General features: G+C 45.9%; 1 protein-coding gene across 19 annotated transcripts in view; it reads left to right on the forward strand.

Moving 5' to 3' along the window:
• FBRSL1 (fibrosin like 1) overlaps window positions 1-20,827 on the forward strand; it is a 507,770-nt gene that overhangs the window by 222,130 nt on the left and 264,813 nt on the right. For 15 of the 19 annotated variants that reach the window (XM_027689358.1, XM_027689364.1, XM_027689371.1 and 12 more), the window contains 2 exons: window positions 2,262-2,363; window positions 13,249-13,284. The exons of 2 other annotated variants lie outside the window; for them this stretch is intronic. In XM_027689358.1, the coding sequence (XP_027545159.1) occupies window positions 2,262-2,363; window positions 13,249-13,284 (138 nt within the window). The remainder of the gene's footprint in view (window positions 1-2,261; window positions 2,364-13,248; window positions 13,285-20,827) is intronic. 2 more of the 19 variants (XM_027689362.1, XM_027689366.1) reach the window with 1 other exon arrangement.

A 20,827-nucleotide genomic window follows, 5' to 3' on the forward strand; every position in this document is an offset into this window, starting at 1 on the left:
GTGTAATAATCCTGACAGGCTTTGATGTGTTCCTAGGTGGGAGGGTTAAGGTTATGGATCAGAAATCAGAAAGCCGCAGAATTCAATAGGATTTCTGCTCTGCATTAGGGAAATTGTAATTCTGTTTTGTAATGGTTAAGTGGTTCCTGTTTGAGGCAGAAACTAAGCACCTGCTGTCTGGAAGCATTGAGATTGGCAGGTCAGATCCTTTACAGCCAAGAGTTTCAGAAGAGCTGGCTCATGGCTGGGAACCAGTGGAGGTGGGTTTTGATGAAGTGTAGGAAGACCCAGATGACAGGAGAAAGCTGGTGTGCCAGTGTTTTTGAAAGGCTGTAATTAAGGGGATATTACCACTTGTCTTATTGGCTTGGCATCAATCCTAGGCGAGATAATGGGATAGCTGAAGTAATAATTGGTTAATAAAGACCTAAAAAAGAACAAAGTAAGCGAATGACAATAATTTTATACTTAGGGGAAAAAAAAAATCTCACCAAATTTCCTTAATTATATGTGGAATTAAAAATTTGATGGATAATGGCCAATATTGATGTAGCCTGGTTAGATTTCTGTGTTTGATGCTGTTGACCTATTTATTAAGGAAACAGACAGTAGGACTGAACACGATGCGTTTCGAGTGGGTTATTTCCTGCCTCGGTGTGTGGTGCTGGTGGTTGCAAATGCAGACTCACTGCTGGCTGGAAACACTTCCAGCAGCTCGCAGGAGGGTTCAGCTCTCATTGCTGTGCTGTTGGAACGTTTTGACATAGGAGCAAAGATGAAATACTGGTCTTGATAAAAGTTTGCAGCCGGGCAACGTATTGGAAAGGTGGCTTAGGATGAGTGAGGCAGGGCACTGTGCTGGGAGTGGTGGTTGTGTGATGGGGTGACCATGAGCAAGTGTTTACTTCTAGGGCTTTGATGTATCTGAGTCTAAAAGTCTTCTCCTGCGGAGGAAGGTGAATTGGTGAGGTGTAAAGTGGCAGAAAGGCACTGAGAGTCAGGACTTCAGTCAGCAATTTACTGTTGCTTGGACACGAGCACAATACTTTCCCTGTCTTCTGCTGCCCAAGCCTATACAGGGCTTGGTGCTCTGGATGAGTAGTGAAGTTCATTCTCCAAATAGTGCCCTGAACATTGTATTCAGATATGAAGAGGCTGTGGGGCACTTGGCTGGCAGTGCTGTCCAACATCCATGGCAGTGCAGGGATCAGTGTGCTCCCGGGGCTCAGGTTGCAGTGCCCACGTTGTGGCAGTGTGCCCAGCCAGCCTGGTGCCTTGTGCCACAGGGGCAGGGCTGGGGCGGTTATAGCAGCACCACGAGCAAGCCCTGCTGGCCACTGACACCACCAGGAAACGGGACAGAAAGAAACAAAGGGATTTTATTACCATTAAACATACCAATTTGTACAAGCCGACATTTTAAATAGTGTAATTTAAATGGAACCAAACTGATATGAATAGAACCTATTAATAAATTAAACACTTCTTTCCACCCAATATTTCACAAGGGAATTAGCAGAATAATTTGTTAGTAAATGAGCCCAGGAATGAAGCTGTGAATGACATCTATCCTATCCCTCTCCTCCCCCTGTAACACTCTTTGCAGATGCAAGCAGGAGGTTGCTGTGATTTCAAACATTGCCTCTCTCACTTAAATCCACAAGCGAGCTCAACTTCAGGTGAAGGAAGCAGGATGATGTAGCAGTTAGAGAACAAGCCTTGGCTGTAAGAGTTAATCCTACATTAGCTCAAATTCCCTGTGGTATCCCAAGCAAGTTGTTTCCGGCCGGTGTCTCTCAGTGGCCACTGGGCCAGTCCCAACCTCTCGGTGCAGTCACTGGGGTGGCCCCAGGGCACATCTGTGGGCTGGGGAGCAGTGACCTGGCTGTGGGGTCAGCAGGGGCCCAGCAGCAAGAGGCACCAGTGAAAGCCCAGTGTCACAGCCACGGTGTGCTGGGAGCAGAGGGACGGGGTCTGTCCGTCCGCTCCCCTCGCGCCTCAGCCCGAGGACTTTGGCACAGCCTTGGCCGCCTCCAGGAGTGCCAAAAGCACCACTTCCCTCACATGTTAGTGGAAAGGAATATGGACACAGGTGGTCAAGCACAACTGCAGAGAAGCCCTGTGCATTCCTAGGCATCCTCTCCTCTGTGCCGTGGGCGTAGGAGCAAAACTTTGACTAAACTGCTGTTGGCGACCTCGGGAACAGGTGGCAGAGCAGTGCTTGAAAATCTCCTTTTTCCCCCTCCCTCTTCTCCCTCTAGATGAAGGTCCCTACAAGCAGAAGTGGCAGAAATAGCGAGGAAGACAGCATCAGGGAGGCCACAAGCTCTCAGCGGAGCAGCTCAAGGGACCGTCTCAGTGATGTAAGTACCATTGAGGAGAAAGCATCGCTTCATTGCAGCAATTCCCACTGCTGACATGGCTTTTCATAAATCTTGCTGAACAAATGTTGGCATCCAGAGGTCACTGTGTAATAACTTTTTTTTATGTCATGATTGAGTGTTACGGCGTAAGTGGTTGAGCTGCCTTGCAAACACTATAATCATGGTGCAAATAATATGATAAGCGAAAGATCAGAGATGGGAAAACAAAATGGGATTGTTATTCCTCGGGGAAGAGTGGCTTGATGTTTTGTTTTGTTTTCCTAAAGAAGTTGTGTTAAAAAGCTTTTTGCAGTATCTTTGGGTTTAGCTGCTGCACGTAATCACATAGTTTGGGTGCAAAGTCAGTTCATCTAATTTTATGCTTCCTGCCTCCGAGATATGAGAGGTTTTTTGGGGGAAAGCTGTCTTTCTCTCAGGAAATTCGATGGTACGTTGAGTGAAATGTTATGATAAAACAAAAGCAAACGGTGCCCTAGTGTGTAAACACACAAATGGGCTTTTGAGTCACCAAGAAATCAATGGCAGTGCTGGGATAATTTTATATGAAGGCTTTTTGTGTTAGCAATTAGCATTTCGCCTTCATTAAAACATGATTTTTTACTAATTAGGACCTTTCCCGTTAGGAGAGATTTAAATGAAGAACAATAATCAAACGCTGGCACGAGCATGTCTGAAATATTAAATTTGCCATTTCAATGGCAAGCCACAGAAATCCCAGAGCGAGTGGTTTTCATGTTGAGTTCTATTAATGTAAAATATGCTTCATAACTAAAACCTGTCACAGAAAACGGCTCACACCAGCTAAATTCAATTGGACAGTTAATTTAGCTTTAAAATTGAAAACACTACCTCCGCTTCAGGATGCAAAGGGAAGAGGGGGAAAGCCTTTGATAAGTGTAATGTATTTGCTATTAAGGCTTTCAGAGCCCATTCTACAGGAGGAAAAGGGAGAAAAAGGGGAAAAAATGGCTCCCACAAATGTGTTTAAAAGCTGAAAGTATTTATTAAAAATGTCAGCAGAAAAGTGCTTTTGGCAGATTAAAGCGGGATTCGGCTTGACAGCTCTGACAGGGAAATGTGATGGGGGAAAATTCTCTCTACATGTTTGGAGTGTGAATGGGGCGCTGTAAACAGCCGACGCGGTGGGAGGAAGAGAAAAATAACCCGTCCTGTGATCTGCTGCCAGGACTGGGAACCCACGCGCCGCAGAGGGGGCACGGCAGCCGGGGGGGCCCTGGGGACAAACCCCCCCGATCCATAATGATCGTGATTTTATATCTGCATACAGTGGTGTGATCCTCTCCTTCCCCTCCCCTGGGTGGGGGTGTGAGCAGGGGCTCCTGGCAGCTGTGACGTGGGGCCACGGGGAAGGAGTGACATGTTCCCACGTGGCCATTAGTGCAGGTCAAAGCGTTAAGTGGTCCTGGAGACTTCCCTTGTTAAGCCAGTTTTTTCTCCTCCTTTCCCTTTGCCCCCCCAAAGTTGCAGGCTGAGCCTGTAGGAGTTGACTCCGAGGGGCCTAATTCCTGCAAAATCTTCGAAGCCTGTTCAGCAGCCAGTGCAGTTCAGGGGGGAATAGGCACTCTGTTCCTTTTGGGACAGTTGGGCAGTGCCTGGAGGCCGGGGCACACTTCAGGGCTTCGCTGAAGCTGCTCTCGTGACCTGGTGACCCATTGCAAATGAGGATTTTTTCAAATTAGTAATTAAACAGTTTGAAAAGTAAGGTTCATGAATCACAGAATGCTCTTCGTTCATTATTCGATGAGTGCAATTTAGCTTTAATTACGTATAAAGCTGCCTTGCGTACGGGTACATGTTCTGTAGCCTATTTAGTGACTGTCTGAAAGCCTTAGAAAGTCCCACGGGTGCAATCAGATGGTTTTCCCCATTTCTGTGCAAAGGGATAAGGCAGCAGACTTGTTGTCTTGTAGAGAGGGAGCAGGGAAAGGCAGAGAAGATGATGACGTTCTGCCGAGTGCTGATTCCTGCAGGATTTCTGTCCAGCCCTGCCTGGGCCCTGTTGGCTCTGGAGCTGTAAGTCCCAGCACGCTGTTTGTATAGCTGGGGTGCCACTGGACTGGCACAGCTCCTTACATCAGAAAGCCACAGGGCAGTGAAGACAAAAAGGGGAGACAGGGACAGCGTTTCCTTGTGGTCAGTGGTTCCAAACAGGGCTCCAGCACATGGCAGTGTCCCTGCAGATGGATGCTCTGCAGCAGGAGGCACCTGGGCTGTTTCTCACTCTCCTGCTGTTCCTTGGTGCCTTTGGCCTGGTTTTTTATGCTGCCTTTCCCTCCCGTCTCTTTCCCCATTAACTTGGGTGAACAAAGGGGTAAATGAGGCAGGAGGTGGCAGGTTTGGCTGCTGGGTGGGAGCACACAGCAGGTGTGGTGGGAATGTGTGTGTGTGCAAGTGTCAGCTACAGCGTTGCCACCTCAGGAGTGTGGGAGTCCTCCCTGTCCTTCCCCATTCCAAAGGCTCCATCCCGAGCAGCTCAGCTCCCCTGTGCTGTTTGTTCCTCAGGTGACTCGTTTGTGGGATGCCAGCAAGTTGTTCTTTATTTACATTAGTGCATGTCATTAGTCTCTAATGGACTGTGAAGTCAAGAGGTGGCCTGGTCTGTCGTGAGATAATTGCACTCCAAAGAAAACTGGAGCAGAGGATTGATTCTGTTGTGCACACACAGACAGCCATCAGTCTGTCCACCACAAACCCCAGAGCATCCTGCTGCTCCTTTGCCACAAGTGAAACTTGTGTGGGGAGAGAATGATACAATTTCATACTAAGACAGTAATTGTCTGGCTCGTGTAGTAAGTCTTTCCAGACATTACACTGAGTGCCATTTATTATGGGTCATCGGGGGAAAAAAGTGCTTATTATGATCTAGTGAAATCATCTCTGGCTGCAGAGGTTTGATTTGTTGAGGCTGGGCTCTTCTTTGGGATGATGAAACTTCAGAGCAGGAAAAACAGTGAAGTTTTAGCCCAGTTTTTATGGTGTGGAGAGGGGATGGGAACCTGCCACTTATGTTCCCAATGTTGATATAAAACTCCCTTAAAAACTACTATAAAGCTGACATCCCTATTACATGTACTCTCAACCAACACAGAGTCAACAGCCTTTTTCCAAAATGGGATTTTCCTCTGCTGTCTTTCATAGTGAGGTAATTGGAAGTTGCCAGAGAATTAAGAGCTGGATAAGCCATATTGCTATTTTGTTGTGTTGACCCAAGTAAAAGTGGAAGGCTTGGGCATTTTGTTTTGGGTTTTCCCCATGTTCCATAATTGTCCTAATCTTTTCTGATGTCCTGAACAGTCCAAAAATCCACACAGAGCCTTGTATAATGGCTTGAAAAAAAGGGTTTTATCTTTTTCTTGACCCATCAGCTTAAGAACTGCCTGCTTTTTAATGGATTTTCTCCCTCACTAAATTGAATGGATCGTCCCTCATTATCATTTAAATAGAAGCCTCACTCCCTGTGAACATGGAAAATTTGAATGTGGTAGTAGAGCTGTGATAATTTGAAATATTCGGAAGGTGGGGGCGAGGAGGGGGAACAGGCGGCAGAGTGCAGAATTGCTGAATGTAATTGTCATGGATTCTCAATTTTGTTGCCACAAGATGGGAAAATAGACTAATAATTGTCTTCCAACCCTAGTAGAATAGTTGCCCTAGTTAGCTGAAGCTAACACTCTAATTGTCATGGGGGCACAGAGATGAATGAGGATGTATGCAGGGCACAGCCAGGGCTAAATTGAGTGATATACTAAGGCAAAGAGCAAATTGGCAATTATTGGCCCAGCTGAAAAGGTTGGCAGGTGTGCTGCTTTCTCACGAGCCCTTAGGGGGAAATTGGAAATATAAAATATCGACCATAAATACTCGCTGATTAGGAAATATGTTGCAAGAGGTGCTGGCCACTTAAGAGTCAAAACTCTCCTTTTCAAGGGATTGGCTTCAGCTGTGCATAAAACCAGCAAGCGCTGCTCCTAAGTTGTTCAGAGCCTTTACCTCTCATCCCCCAGGCTATCTTTTCTAATTTTCCATCATCCTATCCTCGTATGTTTGTTTGTTTTGCTTTAAACATAATAAACCAAAAGCGGTCTTTTAGGAAATGCAAAGATCTTCCTCTCTCTCTAAATGTTCTTTGATAAGCGTTTAGCATATTGTATAGACTAGATATAAAATTCTCTCTCTGGTAGATGAATACAAAATAACTTCTGTGATTCCTGATTCAAGCAGTTCCCTGTGATCTGCTTTTCTTTGTGTGCCATCACAGGCACTGTCTCCCCCCTTCCCTCCTGCTCTCTGTGCCACGCTTCCCCTCCTGGGGCAGGGGGATTAGAGCAGCAGCAGGGTAGGAAGCTGCAGGTCCCTTCCCTGTGCCTCAGGCTGAAGTACCTCGCCAGAAGCACAATCAGATGAGCCTCTGAAGTGAGAGCTGGGCCACAGTCGCTCCACAGCTCCGTGTTTATCCACTTTGTGAACTCTGGTGTGTGTGCTGTGCCTGCTTTTGGCTGCGGGCAGGGTGGCAGTGCCACAGCAGAGCTTGGCGTGTCTCAGCTCAGGAAGGTCTCAGTGCCATCATCAGGGGTGTTACTGAGTGGGTTGGAGGAGATTTTTGGAAGGCCTGGGGTAGCAACGTGTGGGCTGCAAACTCTTTGTGGCACATGCTGTGCATCGTTCCCTGTGTGTAACGCTGGAATCTGACCCGCAGTTGGAAGAGTGGGATAAGAGCATCACAGAGCTTGGCAAAACAGAGGTAGCAACAGGATAGTTCTAAGACCCCCTCCTCAAACCATGAGTCTTGGGAAACTGGTTTGAATATACATGGAAGGATCCTGACAACTTGCAAGTCACATTCTTCTGGAGGCAGAAATTCCCATCCCTTCAGTGTTCTGTCTGCTTTTATCTTGAGTGTCCCTCAAAATACCAAATGCTTGCATGAAAACTGCTGCTGCAGAAATGACAAGCAAAGTTGTAATGACTTGTATGAAGCTTCAGGTAGTGACACATAGCTTGGGAAGGAAGAAGGTCTGGAGAAGGCTTTGGTAAGTTGGCAGAGGGTGATGGTTTGAATGGGAGCAGCACTCATGTAGGTTCTCTGTGTCTCAGAAGGGTGAGGTCTTTTCATGTTGATCCTGACTGACTGTACCCAGTTCTTTGTTCCTGGTCACTGACCATCTTTCCTTCTGCTGTCTGTGACCATCAGCTGTAGGTATCCAAGTGTCTTGGTTGGAAGCTGTTCTGTAGCTTATCAAGCCAGTTACAGATGTTCAGACCTTGTGTAGTTGGATATCTTACTGAACTGGTTTTGCAGTATTTCTGAGCATAACCCTCTTTGTTTAGCCAACATAATAAAGTAAGTGAATTAAGAAAGGAACACATTCAAGTTTTGCACAGCATCCAAATCATTCATCATGTGTTGTGGTTATCTTGTCAGGTCTGGGTTTCTAATCTCAGTGAACATCAGATGCACTGTGTGACCTTTGCCAAGTCGATTGAACTCATTGTATCAGCAGACAGGAGTGTGGCTATGGAAATTAATTGCATTAAGAGACTCTGTGTTAAGGTCTGGGATATCTTCTGCCCTTAGCCCTTTTTGGCCTCCTCCCCACTTACTCTGCCATTCCAAGACATTTGAGTTTTATAAGGGACCTGCTTGGAAAGGAAATACGAGACTTCTCTGGTGTTCAAAGCTGAACCCATATTCTGTTGTTGAACTTTCCATAAATGACTGAGTGGAGGGTAAACACACACCCTTCCACGTGCCTCAGTCCTCCCTCACTGCAGGGTTGGGGTCACCAAGGAAGAGTGGAGGGTGGGTACAGCTGAGCTGAGTTTCATCCTCAACAATAAAACAGAATTAAAAATCACATCTCTGTACCTGCTGTTGCTTAACTCAGCTGAGTGATAATCAAGCCAATCAGGCTTGTGGCACTGGGCTCTATGGTAAGTCTGGGCCTGTGATTTGGCAAGGCAGGATTGGGCACTAAGCAGGATCTGGGAAATCTGCCTCAGTTCCCTCCTCTGCTGGGGGCTCCTCGGGTGACACTGGGCCTGTCTGAGGATGGGATTAACAGCAGTGGTAGGAGGCTCTTTTTGGGGACTGTCCTGTGCCCACACAGGAATAGCTATTGGCTGAAAACATCTGACTGGGGGGTACTTGATACACTTCAGGTTTCAGCCAACAAAAGTGGCACATGTCAGAAAAGCAGGAATGAACTCCTGACATTTCTGGAATATGTTAATTTAGGTCTTTTGCCAAAGAGGAGGGAAGAAAACACTACAAACGAGTTAATTTTGTGGTTGTGCTGCCATCACCTGCTTTTAACATAATCCCCTTATAGTTAGTTTTTATATCAAGGATACAAAAGATCCAAGTTGAAACCTGCCTGACCCATTGAGAGTGGGGAATTGGCTTGAGGTGCCCTATTACTGTGATTATTACTGGATTTTAAAGCCCTTCCTGCTGTCTTTCTTGTTCAATAAGTAACCCCATGGATTTAAGAGAGTGAACAGAGGGTGTCTTGATTTCCTTTGCATCATGAGAGCAGTGGAAGGCCATGCTTTTATTTATACAAGGGAAATAACTTCTCCTGTCAATTTAATAGACAATCTTGGAAAACCTGCTGCAGGTTATTGGTGAGATTTTGTCATGTTTTTTTTTTTTTCCTAAATTGCAATCACCATTTTAATCAGAAATAAAGGAAGAAATTTTTTAAATACAGTTGCAGGTTGCAGTGTAACTCAGACCCTCAAGGGCATCAGTGGGGGGGATAGTAGAGTCTTTCAGCAGTCAGATTTTGCCTTTGCTGCCAGAAAGGTGTATTTTTTTTATATCCAGTGTAATTAACACGAGAGCTATCCCAGGGTAGAAATAATTCACTCTGTGACATAACTGAAATGTCTGTGCTGTCTGGTTTTGTTTTTAACCTTGGGCTTAAAAGGAACCAAAAATCTTCAGTTGTAAAAGAGGCACATCATCTGCAAAATATTATAAGCCATTTATCTTTAAGCACAAATGCCATCTAGCAGTGCAGCTCCACTTATGCGTCATTAAATGCACAGACCACACTCATTTTTGCCCCTAACCAGTAACAGCCTCCCTCAGAATCCCTGGGTATTCCAAAGAGCACTGGAAGAGGCACAAAGGCAGTGCTCAAACGGGGCAGGGAGGGCCCCTGCCCTCCCCGGGGAGTGCTCGGGGTTGCTCTGATGGAGGGCTGGCATTCCTTACTCTGGAATTCCACACTCTGGCATTCCATAATCCCCATCTCCCACTCCTCTGTGCCGGGCTGGGGTTGGCAGATCCAAAGGCTTTGGGGAGGGCACGGTGATGTGGCAGCTGCTGTGGCTCTGGATGCAGAGAGCTGCCCAGGTGGGGTCACGGGGGGTGTCTCTGAGCTGTGTGTCTGTCAGCCCCTCTCCTGCCAGCACTGGTTCCTCCAGGCACTGTCTGAGGGCCAGGACGAGCTGTCTGGGGTGCCTGGGTTGCAGCAGTAAGGGCTGCTTTGGGTTTGATGCTGTGCTGGTGGGTGCAGCACTGGCAGGGATGTGGCTGGCTGGGTGCCACGGTGACCATTGTGCCCTGAGGACCTTCCAAAGGGGAGAAAAAGGACCCAAACAGCAAATACACTATTTTAAAAATAAGGATTTTCTGACAGCCCTCCATGTGAGTGCTCCTGTCCTGTGGGTAAGAGCCTGGGTAAAGTCATTCCAGCTGAAGACTTGCCCCAGTAACTGCTCTTGCCAGACAAGCCCTCATTCACAGTCAAAGGAGGTTTCTTCAGCTTTGGGCAGATGCCAAGTTAAACTTCCACTAAGATTTCTTATATTTGCAGCCACGATTGATTACTTTTCTCATTATTTGATCTTGATATAGAGACATACGGATTGAGCTATGTTTATATTAACCCCCAAAGATTTTTTTTCCTTAGGAACATCCATCACAGTTGCACGCAAACTGTTCTGCTCTGGCACTCGTAGCTGATATTAGCTGGGGGTTTTCAAAGCTTCTACATGTGGCAGTTGGTGTGGATCCTCCTAAAGAGTCCCAGTGTTCCCAGCTAACCAAGAAAGCAACAGTGGTTTGTTAGATGCACAGAAAAAAGCATACAAAGAGCTCTGGAGAGTGTGGGGCTTGGCTGTGCATAAACTTCATCGCTGGAGAGGATTTTACAAGTTGAATCCTGAGAATTCACCAGTTACTAACTTTATGCATGCAATAAAAATTCTGAGGGAGGGGGAAAAACCCCACCCTTCCTCCTTCCTCCCCCCTGATTTTCAGGGTATTTAATGTTGGAGCTTTTAAGGGAGGAAGAAGTTCGTGGATGTGAAAAATGCCAGAGTAAATTGCCATTCAGTTTTAATTATTTCTGATGTAACACTTTATTCAGCAACTGTTTTTATTGTTTTCTACTTGGTGGTTTTAAATCAGTGGTCTGCAGATTCCTGGGGTTCTTGGACAGCTTGGGATGCCTTAAAGTTATCTTCAGAAAAGCAAGTCTGTTGTTGGTGGATTTGAGTTCCTTGTCCAAGGGTCTGCTCCTTGCCGGGAAAATATTTTATGTGTGCACAAGGCTCAAAGATTGAAAATAACTGTTAGACTGAAAATGCTCTGAGAGGCTGTTTCCCTAGAGAGAAGCTTCTAATGAAACCTCTTGTTTCTGTTTTTGGTTATTATTTCCAATTAGTTAGACCTTGTCATTCTTGGTTAAATCTGAGTTGATGGAGGGGGTGGAGTGAGAACTTCCACCCTTTCTCCTTCTCTCCTCCTGTCTCTCCAAGCAGGTAATTTGCCCCCTCCTCATTTCTGTGTTTACTTTAGGTGAACTGCCTGATCAAGCTCTCCAAAGTGTGTTCAGCTGTTGGATGTACTTACATAGATAGCAGGACATTGTTACTAACCCATTTTCTGTACAAGGCTGAATTCCACGAGCACTTTGGGGTAAAAAGTACTTAGAGGGAGGGATAGGTTTTCCATGGTTTCTCAAAAACAGATGTAAATGCTACTGCCCTTCATTTCACCAGTCTGTAGCTTTATTTCTGGGCAGTTCACATTAAAGAGGTTTATAAATAACTCCCTACTTTTTTGGTACCATTTGAAGGCAGATGCCAAATCCACGTGCAACAGGCAGAAGGTGGGAAGTTAAATGCTGTTGTTGGTGTGTTACTGCTGTCTCAGGCTCCCCTGTGAAAGTTGTCCTTTCCCTGCAGTGCAGAGGTCTTTGGAGCTGCAGCAGGACAGAGGGCCATGCCAGGGGTGGGGACTGGCACCCAGTCACCCCTGGGCTGCAGAGCTGTATGTGAGAGCTGTGTCACATCTTTCCTTCCCTCTGGCACCCTGGTTCCTGTGCCAGCTGGTGATGGGCTGAACAGGGAACCTGCCTCCTGCCTCCAGCAGCACACTCAAATCAGTTGTAGGGCTTTGCTGTTGCCTGTTCTTGGCTTTGGAAACTTTCCTCCCTGGGCACTTGGCTGGCAAATTGCCTGTCTGGGGCAGGTGCAAGGCAGTGGCACTGAGCTGCATGGGCAGAGTGATGAGGCAATTGAGTCTTCCACTGAGAGCAGGACTCTGGAAAGGTTTCTGTGTGTATCTTGGTATCCTCTGATCAAAAGGTTTGCAAACTGGTAGTACAAAGGGACTGGTGGAAAATTACAAGTGTTTGCAATCGGTTTGCATCAATCTCGTTGGGGTGTTGTGCTGTTGGGCTGATTTATTAACTTCTGGCACTGGTGCAAAAAGACAAACAATCCTCAAGATCAGCCTGCAACAATTCAGTATTTTTGGTCAGGCTTTGGTACCCGCTAGAACATCAGTCTTGGAAACAGGACTGCTGAGACTCCCTGGATCTTGTTTAATAAAATCACGTAGCGAGGGCATCGTGATTATAAATCACACTTGGAAATTGGCCTGCAGAGTCCTTGCTGGGTCATGTGGTGTCGTGTGCCACCACTGTTCCCAGCTTCTTTTTAATTTCCGAAAAGAAGGCATATAGCAGCAGCTGGAGCTGGAGGTGGAATTCATTCAGCTGCTCCGAGAAAGCCACTGCCAGCAAAAAACAGCAGCTCAACAGTGTTGGGTCGTAGAGAGGGGAAAGGGATCCAAGTGACTGGAGCTGGTGTAATGAGAAGGAAAAGAACCAAATGATTTGGCAGCATGTGAAAGAGGTAAGGATGTGGTAGAGAAAGGAGCAGGAGGAGCTGAAATGAAGAGCAGGAGTAAACAATGTAATTTAACTTATTCAAAAGGGACAGAATGCTTATTAAAGCTCTGAGAGATGATGAATTAGTGCTTTGCTGCTATTGTTGTTTCAGATAGAGTTGTCATGTGGTAATGCTGCAGCAGTGAAGGCTGGAGGCTCACGGATTCGTAGAGGGGAATGGAAAGTGGGATGTGTGGTTACATGATTGAAAGTTGGAGCTGATGAGGCAAAATGCGCAGCCCTGATTCGGGAGCACGTCCTTACACTTCCCTTACACGTGTGTGCTGTTCCCTTACACGTGTGTGCTGTTCCTGGGAAGCTGCCACCACACTGGAGAGGGACGGCTCCAAATGTGCTCCCCGCTGCTGGGAAGGCGTCTCCCACGCCCGGAGCTGTTCCCTCAGCCGGGAGGAGCTGTCAGAGCCCTCCTGGCTCCTCAAACACTTGTCTGGGGCAGCCCCGGAGCCCTCACCTGGAGGTGCTCCTTGGCTGCTCCTCCCATGGCAGCAACACAGAATATCAGGAGCTCCTCTGAGGCTGTGAGGTTTCCCCCTAAGGAATACTGGGCTGGGGGAGGGAATCTCGAAATGATTCTTATCTTACATTACACAGAGTCTCTTGCATTACTTACTGTGGCATATTGTTTCCTCCCACAGAGTTCTGCTCAATCGCTTTCAGGAAGAGGCTACTCCGTAAGTCATTTTACAGCTAATTCTTTCACTTCTGTTGATGTTGATTGCAGAGGTTTCCACCACCTATTGCACAGCCACTGACATGAAAGAAATGCTGAGCATAAGTAGGGCTGGAGCTCAGGGCTGTCATGCACCTGCCAGGGGACAGCCCTGACATGTGAGAAAGCATTAAGAGCCTGGGGGCTTCTTAATTTAATATCATACTTATAGAGAGGGGGTGTTTTTTGTTGGTTTATAGTGTGTTTCAGCTAGATAGTCACCTCTGGAGAATTAAAAGACCTGAATGAGGGGAGAGTTTTCAACACCAGTGGGAGATGCTTCCCTCCTCTCCTCCCTCCCCCATACAGGTTTTCATTTGTGTGTTAAATGCAAGAATCAAGTACACAATTGCTCCCGTTTGGAGAGGAGTTGTGACCCCCTCACCATTGTGAACAAAAAAAGAAGTCAGTATTCCCCTTTTTACAGTCTCTGAGTTATAAGACAAGTTCCCTTGCTTTCAGAGGAGGGCGTTGCTGGTGTTTCTTTGCCGTAGGTACCAGTGTTTGGGGTGGTGTTACAGGGTCAGGACACGTCTGCCTGTGTATGACATGCACCAGCCTTGTTTAATTGTCCATTCTGTTCACATGTGCCTTATTTGTATGTGCAATAATGACATTTCTTCATGTAGAGGTGGTATAATTTGTTTATTTTGGGTACATTTGCTGCTCAGCTGTCCAAAAGGGCAGGCACAGACAGGCTTGTGTGGAGTAATAGGGAAATAGGAGAGGGTGTGAGAGGCTTAGCAGTGTCAACATGAAAATTCCTGGTATCACATTATATCTGACTCTCATAACAAATGTATGGTGTGGAGATATGATACCCTGGTTGTTCAGCCAATTAGTCACATGTACCCCTATTGCCAGTGCAAAGGTTGTAGGTGAAGGTGTCTGATAATCCTGTGTGCAAATCTGAATGTGAGTGTCTCAGTCCAGCAAACAGGTCCTGCCTACACTTATTGACAGTAATTTCTGTTTTCACAACCTCTGCCATGATGAAGTTTTGCCTTCTAGGTGAGTGGTCCCAGACTGTTTCTTACTGAGAGCTGTAACTGCTCACTCTACATAGGCCAGAACAAGGATTTTATGTACTTCAGGAGGTTGGTTTGGAGACCTGGTACACTTTTGTGTTTCTTTAACAATAATCACAGAAATTATTTAATTATTTTCTTTCAATACTTTATGTTGTATGTTTGGAGGTGTATGATGGAACTTGTGAGCTTTTACCCTGAAGAAATCAGTAGGCAGTGCAGAATTTCTGGTCTGATCTCATAGTGACACTGCTTCATGCTATCCTACCTGTTATCAGAAATTCATAATACGAGGCTAAGTACCTTTTCATTATAAAGCCATTACAAAAGAACATATGACCTGAAAAGTCTTACAGTCTCAATGACATAATGTCACAAATTTTTAGACAGTAATTACATGTCTTCTAAGTATCCTCCTGTCTAAATCATCCCAGCATCCCAGGTGAGTATCAATACTTAACTCATTGAGTGATGTGGAGTGTTTGCTCTAGGACACTGAGTGCTGCTTCCCATACACCTGGACAGGTGGATTCACCTGAGCTTCTGAAGGCAGAGGCTGTGTCTTCTCTTTGTCTGTAAAATGCCCATGGCACCACATAAATAGTAATGAATCAGCTTCACAGATTTTATGACTGAGGGCATGGTTTGGGAACTAAACAATTTCCCACTGGCTATAACATAGGTTGCAAAATCTTAATGGAAAAAGGCCAAAGAATTCTTTTCAGAGTCTCGAGGCTAATAAATCACAGGGCTGTTTTCTTCCATTGCTGGCTCTTCAGAAATTTACTTCTGTTTCTCAGATAAATGATTTTGAGAAAATTTCCAGCTCTTTCTCTGCTGCATGTGTGGGGACAGAGTTCTTTTATTTCACCACCCCATAACTTCTCCAGGGAGGTGAGAGCTTTCTGTGTGCCAAGGCAGAGATCACGAGTAGCGTGAACTGGGGTTGCTTTTCTGTATGGATTGTCATTCTCCCTGTTAAACTGCCTTCTGCCTCACCATGTACCAGCTGTTGAGGCTGCCCATGTCCCTCAAGACTCTGATGCTGCTCTAAATTGATTTAGCACGAGGCAGAGACTGTCACTTCCAGCTCTGCCAGACCCTGCTGGCCCAAACTCGCGTTGGAAGCCGATTCTCCCCGGTGGCACAGAGATGTTCAAACCCCCAGTTCAAGACAACTGGCCCCCCACCAGGAGTTGTCCATAATATCTTGTAAAAGCTTTCATTTTCTCCGGGAAACAGCTCTGTACGAAACACTGAGTTACTACTTTGGCTCTGCCCCCTGTTTACATCAAACAGGTTGTTTGCCAGAGGTGGTGAAAGCGTGGTAAAAACACAGTCAGTGCTCCAGGAGTGTCCCTGGTGGTTTTACAGTCTCCCTGTACATATCGTGGACAAAATTTCTTAAAAATCTATTTCCCCAAAGTAAAGTTTCGAATGGCATTTGCCTTTACTCAGATAGCACGAGACATATCTGTGTCTGCACTGTTGCTGCAAGCTCCTTATCTCATCAATAGCATGTGTTTCGTACCCTTATCTTGTTCAATGTATACTTCCTCTGTGCTGAGAAACAGAACACTAGTTTGTTTGTGGAGGTTAATATCTTATTCCCTTTATGACTCGATGGTTACATTCGTGTGATAAACTGCTCCAGCCATTTGTCACACTTCCTGCACGCACAGATGAGATTAGTGATCTTAGTCAGAGAGGTCTGTCTGTCCTCCGAGCAGACAAAACAGATTTTCTTCTTGGTAACAGGATGAGAGGCCTGTCTACCCGAAAATGCACTGATTTGTTAAAAAGTACGCAGAGAATCAGAAATTAGCTGTATGTTGAGATTTCTGTGTCTTACCGATACATATCCACCCTGTGGACCGTTTCTCAAATTTATTTCTGATAGTTTAGTCATGGTAGTTAAGTTCTGACAGTTAAGTTCTAAATGAACTTACGTTCATTGTAACTACTTTCTGTGTTAAGATCAGTACATACAGTTTGTTATTAATAGATAAAAAGTTGCAGTTGTTTATCGGGTTGAGCACACTGTACAGACAAACCCAAGCTGCATTTGAACTTGACTGAGTTTTGTAGAGAGCATGGAAAAGGATAGAGCTGGGGAATATGTGGCAGCTTAAAAAAAAAAATAAACAAAAAACCTCTTCCAATAAATTATGTAGTTTATTTATAGAGCATCTGTGCAGCTGTTCCTCTTCTGAAATGGAAGGGGCTAAAATGTGGGAGTGAATAAAAGAATAAACTTGAAAGCATATGGCACATGGATAGCCAGTGAGCCAACCTGCCTGAGTGTGCCTTGGAACCAAAGTACAGGAGGATGAGACGTCTTTGTTTGGTTTTATTTGTTCTTGAAAGATTTTTTTTTTTTTTTAAATAAAAACAGTAACATACACTTGGCAACAGCAGCAGCTGATTTTCATTCTGAGCTTCTGTAAAATATCAAAGTCTTTGTAGCCTAGTCAAATCCCTGGCAGCTCATCAAATTCTGTTGATTTTACATCTTCCTTGTTGAGTGCCGGAAACCGGCGTCTCAGATAACTCAGGCTGGAACCCATGGATAGAAAGAAATGTGGTCACACCACAGGGCTTGCAGAGACTCTTGGGTCCCCCAGAGTCAGCTCGGTGCTATCTGCAACCTTCATTCCTCCTGCTTGGTGACATAGCTGGAGAGTGGTTCTCTCATCCCCCAGGTGAAGCTGAACCTGAGGTGGCCCAGGCAAGCACTGGGTAGGCTTCGAGCACCCTGAGCCTGCCTGTACCCCAGTCTGCCCCTTCCTGACTGTCCCTCTCAAATTACCTTGTTGATTTTTGGAACTGGCCTTCCAGTTGCCAGCAAAGATCCTTACAGCCCTCTGGGACTCCTCTCCTGTGCTGTGCATTTGATGTTGCTGCACAGTAGTCTGTTGCCCAGCACAGCTGCCCACAACCCTCTTACCCCTCTCAGACCTCTTGAGCTTGTGCCCCTGAGCACAGTTGCCAGGACAGCCAGTTCTGAGCTGGAGTTGAGCTGGTTTGCAGCACTGAGGTGGAGACAGCACAGCCAACTCAGCGGGAAGGAGGAGTGCAAAGTGCTGGGCAATCACCTCCTGAGGAGCTGGTGACTCTTTGCAGGTTTATACGCCCTGTAAAGCTCTTTTTGTGGCCTGGTTCAGGTTTGTGCCAGCTCAGAGCAGTTCTGTGAGACCCTGAAGCAGATGGTCCCCTCTAAGGAGACTGTTGCCACGCCAGGAATCCTTGGTGCAGGAGCAGGTTCGTGGTTTCAGGGCAGTGCTTACAGAGGCTCACTGAAGATCATTCCAGCAGCATTCCCCTGAGCCCCTCTGTGCTCCAAGGATGCTCCTGTGCTCTTAGGCTGGGACCAAATTACCAGATTTGGAAAAGTACCTTCAACATCATCTTTTCTGTACAGACCTTAAGTCAGGACCACTTCCTACATGGAGCATGGTCTCAGACCCCAGGGGATGATTGTGTACCTTGACATCTCTGAGGTGGCTGTGGAGAAACTGTTGTCTGGAGAAGGATAAATTTCTACATAAAGATCAACAAAATTATTGCAGTGAAGCATGTAAGACTTGTGGAGTTCCTGAGTGTGCTGCAGCTCCTGGAGTGGAAGCACACTCAGAGGCACACTGGGATTGTAACTAATGGGATTTCTCCACCTGCCACTCTGTGACACACCAATGAAAAATCTCTTCTGTGGGTAGGTAGTGTTTCTGGGCTGGGCTGGAAAATTCACTGTATTTTAGAACCTCTGATAAATTAGCATTTTTCCTTGCCAAAAATCAATATTGGAAACAGGGCTCTTGTTACAAATCTCAAGCTCCTTGAGCTGGAGCCAAAGTTAAATGATAAAACTGAATTTAATAAGTATCTCCTACAATAGTGTGCCTGTAGGCTGGCATTGTGAGCTAGACTCTCTGGACAAGATTTATGAATAAGGGAGTAATAATTCCAAAACAAGTATCAATCTCCTTTTGCCATGATGCCAAGCATAAAAGGGGGACTGTAATTGTCTTTTTTTTCTGGACAAGAAAAAGAATGGCAGATAGGTCTCCTATTGGTGGAGCAATACTCTGTCTTCTTTGAAGACAGTAAGAAAGAGAAAAGAAAAAGGGACTGTAATAAAGTGACGTGGCCTGCAGGAGCAATGACAGCACAACAGATAGAAAGAAAAAAAGAAAAATAATAATGTGTAATAGAAATATAAAGGATTTTGAAAGGAGTCAGGAATTTTAGAAAGCCAGGCATAAAATGGTGGGTGTCAATCCAAAGCATTTCACTTCTGCTGTTTTTTATTTTCACGTGGTCCTAAATAGCCTCACTTTACAAAAACTATCCCCATGCTTGAATTCACCTAGACAGGCTGAGTTCTCTGAATAAATGAAGAGTTTGTTTGCTCTGAGTGCCGTGTGGGATGGAGCCAGGTTGCTGTAAGCCAGCTGAGGAGCTGGCCCCTTGGCTCCAGGGGCTGTCCCAAAAGCCATGAGCTCAAATTGAGCTGAGTAATTAGTGCACGTATTATTCCAGATCCGTGGGAGCTCTTCTGAGGGTTTTTGAAACATCCCATGAAAAGCATAAGTACAAACATAAATAAACTACATACTTCAGCTTCACAAATATTGGAGTCCACGAACTTCCTTTACAACACATTTTCCTTTAGAAGTTCCCTTTTCTGAAAGTCTGTTTCTTCTTAGATGACCTCTGCTTTTAATTAGGATGAAAAGTCCCATAAATCTGCGCTCATCTCCACGGCCATAAGCAAGCACAAAGGGCCCTCTCTGCTGAGCTGCCCTCTGCCTGCACAGTGCCCTTGGCACAGGGGTGGCCTCAGAGGCTCCCAGCCCAGCCAGTGGTTCCCCTTTGTGGGATGGGATGCTGGTGATGCCCATAAACCCCCAGCTGTGGGGGCACAGCCGGGACACCGCGAGGGACGGGCCCTGGGACTGGCGAGTGATTTTTGCCCGTGGTTTTAATCTCCCCACCGTTGCCCCTGGCTCGGGGTGGGAGGGGTGAACAGATCTCTAATCTGACTAGAAAGGGGCTATTGTTACAGATGCATCCCCCCGAATTCCCAGTGCTCCTTGGCTTTTGGGGTGGGATAACCTCGCTGTTGCTGGCCTTGCACGCTAAAATGAAGAGTTGTCCTAAATCCATCTTGAATTCACCAGCCTGGAAAGGATTACATCCTGCTGAAGAGGAAAGGCAAAGGACTTTGAGAATATCTGGTCTTTATTTCTGGACCTTTTTGATTAAGACTGTCCTGAGGCAGTTGTGTCATATATCTGCTGTAGCATTCTTTGTGTAACAGGGCAGGGTGTTTGCCTCTCTGCCTCAGCTGTTTTTGCAATTGTTATTTGCTCTCATGGCTCTCTTTCCTTAGAATCCATTGCCTTGTTTTAACTCTCCTTCCTTTCCCTTTACCAAAGCCAACAAAAAGATGATTAAAGCAGACTGTTGATTAGATTAGAATCAGGGCTCCTTACCTGATGAGCACAATGAACAGGGGTTAAGTGTGGGGCCTCTTGGGGGATTTGCTTTTGATTTTTCTTTAATTCTCTGATAGTCCTGTGCAGGGAGAATGGGCAGTACTGGGGTTTTATAACTCAAGAGGGGGTTAAAATATCCCATTTGTGAGGGCTGCTGGAGCACACTGGTGTTTGCTGTGCTGGCTGCTGTGGTGAGTTCCTCGGAGGAAATTCGTGGGGGTGTAACAGGGGTTCACACTTTCTTGTTTCATCTCATATCTCACTGTGCCCTTGCAGAAACCTGCACCCAAAACCACGGCGTGTAAGGGGAGCAGCTGAGGAAATAACAGTGCTGCTGCAGAATGCTCCTCTAGAAATAAAAGATGAACATGGTTTTTTGGCCTTGATAGTAAGTGAACAAGAGAGATTAAAGAAAAGGGATTGGGTGCATTAACTTTGTGGGTGTTGTTGGCATTAGGGAACACTGTCCGTTGTCTTGAAGCATCATGAGATTTAAAATATTTAATTGTGCAACTCAATGGAATACCTTGATTTCTTGTCAGTCCCCAAATGGTTTTCCCTATGTTAAACTGCACTGAAATATTCTAGAGAGGGTGTGTTATTTGGGTGATGATAAAACCAGGCACTGCACATCCAGAGTGTAAGGAAGGTGTTCCTCTAAGTCCTGTAGGTCAGTGGTCTTTACTCACTTTCACTGCTTGTATTTCTTCCCTGTCATCTTTTTTTTTTTAAACTGGGATATGTTATTAAAGGCAAGAGAGAGAGTTCTTCAGTTTCTTCCCTGTCCTGACAGAAGACCAAGATGCAACTTTAATTTAACAAAACAACAGATGCAGCCCTAAGTCAGCTCTCACACGGAAGAAAGCTTTTGGTAACTTGCTGAAGGTGTGGCAGCTCTGCTGTGAAAGCTGCCAAGGGGTGGAAATCTGCTGTAGGCTGAGGTTTCTCTCGTTCTCACTTGGTGTTTCAGCCTGGCTGC

Source organism: Neopelma chrysocephalum, unplaced genomic scaffold (genome assembly GCF_003984885.1).
Source record: "Neopelma chrysocephalum unplaced genomic scaffold, ASM398488v2 Primary Assembly neopelma1_77, whole genome shotgun sequence".
Taxonomy (NCBI): domain Eukaryota; kingdom Metazoa; phylum Chordata; class Aves; order Passeriformes; family Pipridae; genus Neopelma; species Neopelma chrysocephalum.